Source organism: Formica exsecta, unplaced genomic scaffold (genome assembly GCF_003651465.1).
Source record: "Formica exsecta isolate Colony F162 unplaced genomic scaffold, ASM365146v1 C16492266, whole genome shotgun sequence".
Lineage (NCBI taxonomy): Eukaryota > Metazoa > Arthropoda > Insecta > Hymenoptera > Formicidae > Formica > Formica exsecta.
Window position 1 is genome coordinate 1 of NW_021848327.1, and position 4050 is coordinate 4050.

Sequence of the window (4050 nt, forward strand, 5' to 3'; positions counted from 1 at the left end):
TATAAATAATAGATCAGGTTCATTGAGCACCTGGTAAAGCATATTTTCACCGTTGCCAAAGCCTATTTCTACCCATATTCTTTTTCGTGAATTTACAATCTTCTCTATAGATTCCTTGCTGTTTTGAATAGAATATTTTTCCAATATTTCATCAACATCCGGTTTTAACCTGGACCTTCTGGAGAACGATCTAATCCACTTGCTATTCTTAAATAGCATATTCTTGATACATATATAATTTTCTCACTATATTTTATATAGCTTAAACAATTCTCGAAATGAATTAACGAAAAATTACTTGTCAATAATTATTAATATTATATAATATATGAGTTCTAATAAAGTTTAAATTAAAGGTCACATTGCATGAATAATAATGATCCAGTTGTAAATCTACCGGTTACTATCAGAAAGCTATCATCAAACAAGTTTATAGAAGAGATATGTCAAGGCCAATTTGAGGATCAAGATAATGCCTTGTTTGAAGATTCTTTTGTTAACAAAATTAAAGAAGGAGATGTGGTAGAAGGTGTAATTACAAGAATAAACCCTAACGACGTTGTGGTTGATATTGGTTTAAAGTCTGACGGGAGAATTCTGATCAAGGAACTCGGTTGTAATGATGAGATCATTATTGGCTCGAAAATTAGAGTTTATGTGGAAAGAATTGAAGATTATCATGGTAATGTTGTTCTTAGCCGTGAAAAAGCAATTAGAGACGAGAAATGGAATAAGTTGGAAGAAGATACAGTTACAAGAGCTGAAGTAAGCGGAGTTATTAAACGCTCAATTAAATGTGGTTTTATTGTTGATCTTGGTGACGGAATAAGCGCTTTTTTACCGCTGAGTCATGTGGATTTGAAGCAAGTAAAAGACGCGAAGCACCTTATTGAAACTGAACAAAAGTTCATCGTGCTTAAAATGGATAAGAAGCAAGGTAATATTGTAGTATCAAGAAAGCTGGTGTTAGAAAAATTGCACGCTGGTGAAAAAATTAAATTTTTAGAATCTTTAAATGAAGGCGATATAATAGAAGGAAAAATAAAAAGCATCACTCATTACGGTGTATTTGTCGGTATTCATGAATCAGATGTAGTGGGAGTTATAGATGGATTGCTACATATTACAGATATCTCTTGGAGTAGAGTGAGTCATCCATCTGCAGTTTTTGCTTGTGGCCAGACTATAAAAGTTAAAATTATAAAAATAGATAAGGAAAATGCTAAAATTTCCTTGGGTGTGAAGCAGCTAGAAGATAGCCCTTGGCAAGATGCAGAGTCAAAATATCCAGTTGATAGTGTGCATAAGGGTTATGTAACAAGCATAGAAGGTTATGGATTGTTTGTTGAGCTTAGACCTGGAATTGAAGGTTTAGTGCACTCGTCAGAAATAACTTGGGTTAAGAGTAATTTACCAGTTAGTAGTCTCGTAACAAGGGGACAAGAAGTATATGTAAAAATTCTCAGTATTGACATTGCTAAGAGTAGGATGAGTTTAAGCATGAAAAGGTGTGTAGACAACCCTTGGCAAGTATTTATCAATAAATATCCTCCTGGTTCTATTGTTTCTGGTGAAGTGAAGAATAATACCGGCTCATATGTATCTGTTGCTTTCAATGATTCTGAAATAGATGAGAACGTAGAAGGGACAATATATGTGAAAGATTTAAGTTGGTCTAAAAATAGCTCAGATGAGATAAAGAAGTATAATGTAGGTGATAAAATAGAAGCAAAAGTAATAAGGGCTAACGTGAATCGGGCAAGAATTTATCTTGGAATAAAACAAATAGAGTATGATCCTCTTGAAGAACTGATAAAGAAAGTTAAGGTAGGCGATAAAATACAGGTTATTGTAGGTAAGAGAGAAGATAATGGACTAGTCGTTGAAGTTGAGAACGATGTAACCCTTCTAATAGATCAAGAGCATTTGCCGGAAAATAAAAAGTTCTCTATATCAGAAAAAATAGAAGTTGAAGTATTGGGTGTTGGAGAATATAACATAGTATTATCTGCTAAGTGATAAGGTTTACTTATTTTGGCTTCATATAAATGGCAACAAAGTCTGATATAATAGCGAGGGTAGCAAAAAGACATCCTTTTTTAGATAAGATTGTTATAGCAGCTATAATTGATAGATTTTTTGGGATACTTTCAAGCACATTGAAGCATCATAATAGAGTTGAAATTAGGGGATTTGGTTCTTTTTCAGTTAGAAGTTATAACTTGAAAGAAACAAGCCATTTAATGTTACAGAAGTTTACAAAGAATCAATACTTTAAAACATATTTTCGTAGCAGTAAAAAATTATCTGATTTGATAAATGAATAAAAATTTATACCATAAATAAGATGAAAGTAGGGGTTTGAGTTTATACTGTACGATAGAAATTTTTAGCACCATATGCAAGTAGTAGAAATAGTTATACGTAATAACACATACAAAATATCTTGCGAAAGTGGGAAGAAGAGCCATTTATTACGTCTTGCTAATAGTTTTGACAAGCTAGTTGGTTCTGTATCTCAAAAAACTGGAGGTAAGGGTTCGGATGCATTAAATTTCTTACTTGCAGCGCTAATTCTTGAGGATAAAATTTTAGAATTAACAAAGCGGTTGGATGAAGCAAATCAAGAGCGCGAAAAGTATAGAAACAAGAAAAGAATAGAATATATTGAGGTACTAGATAAGGTAAATAAGATTATCACTAATCTTGAGTGCATAAAGGATTAGCTTCAATAAAGCAAGCAATTAAATTGACTATCTGACTATTTAAGCCAGGAGGGAGGTTTGTCTTACGAGTTATGTAACAATATAATTCGTAATCATCAAGATCAACTATTTTTTCGTATTCGATTAGTTCGCTCAAGGAAAATTTATCAAGATATTTCAATGCGAAATGCCCTAAAAGTATATCGGTTTCTTTGCAACCCCTATGCCAGCTTCTATACATCAATTTTCTTCTGAGTAGTGAGGTATCTGTCATTACAATTAAACTTTTTTTTAATTTAAAAGTTAAACTAAATACTTGTCAAGCGAGGCGCGTTTTAATATACTTAACATTTGTTTAAGATCTAAATACACAGGTGGAGTTAATTTCGAATTTCATTCATCAGTTTGGCAATGGAATATATTGTTTTTTGTCATTTGCCTTAATCATTTCTGTTATAGTGTTTGTGCATGAATATGGGCATTATGTTGTTGCCAAAGCATGCAAAGTTAAAGTTGAATCTTTTTCTATAGGTTTTGGTCCTGAAATGTTTGGTTTTAACGATAAGTCTGGAACTAGATGGAAATTAAGCGCTGTTCCATTGGGTGGTTATGTTAAAATGTTAGGGGATACTAATGCAGCGAGTGTCCCAGCTGATCAAAAAGAATTAACTGAAGAAGAAAAGTTGTATTCATTTCATACAAAACCGCGGTATAAAAAAGCAGCAGTGATTTTTGCAGGACCCTTTGCAAATATGATACTTGCTGTTATAGCTTTTACAATATTTTTTAGCACGGCAGGTTATTACCGCACTCCACCGGTGATTAGGGATGTAATTGAAGGAAGTGCAGCCAAACAAGCTGGCCTATTACCAGGTGACACTATTACACAAATCAATGAGCATAAAATAAAATACTTTGAAGATATTTCACGTGTGATAATGTCGAACCCCAAGACGAGAATGGAAATTAAATATAGCAGAAATAATGAGGAGCGTAGAACTAGCCTGACTCCATTGACAATTGAGAGTAGAGATGTTTTTGGCAACGTAATAGAAAGAGAAACTATAGGGATTATTTCAGTCAATACATTAAAGCTGTCATCTTTTCTTGGGGCTGTGAGCTTATCAGTCAGTGAAACTTACCACACTATGTGCTTAACGATCAAAGCTATCTTTCAAATTATCGTTGGTAAGAGAAGTGCAAGTGAAATAGGCGGACCAATAAAAATTGCAAAATATTCAGGGCAATCAGCCAAAAAAGGATTTATTATGGTTGTGTATCTCATGGCAATTATTTCAGCTAATTTAGCTGCGATTAACTTGCTACCAATTCCGCTACTGGATGG

The 4050-nt window shown here is 33.3% G+C and overlaps 2 protein-coding genes across 2 annotated transcripts; both read left to right on the forward strand.

Annotated features, from left to right (window-relative positions):
- The first annotated feature begins 366 nt into the window (after window positions 1–366).
- Window positions 367–2019, forward strand: LOC115245965 (30S ribosomal protein S1-like). The gene has a single exon (XM_029824504.1). The coding sequence runs from the start codon at window positions 367–369 to the stop codon at window positions 2017–2019; it is 1653 nt and encodes a 550-aa protein (XP_029680364.1).
- A 380-nt stretch (window positions 2020–2399) lies between these two features.
- Window positions 2400–3893, forward strand: LOC115245975 (putative zinc metalloprotease mll0638; the record flags this gene model as incomplete). The annotated part of the gene is made up of 3 exons (XM_029824516.1): window positions 2400–2532; window positions 3165–3414; window positions 3496–3893. Coding segments are annotated over exons 1-3 (781 nt in total), but the record flags the coding sequence as incomplete, so codon positions are not given.
- Between the last annotated feature and the right edge of the window lie 157 nt (window positions 3894–4050).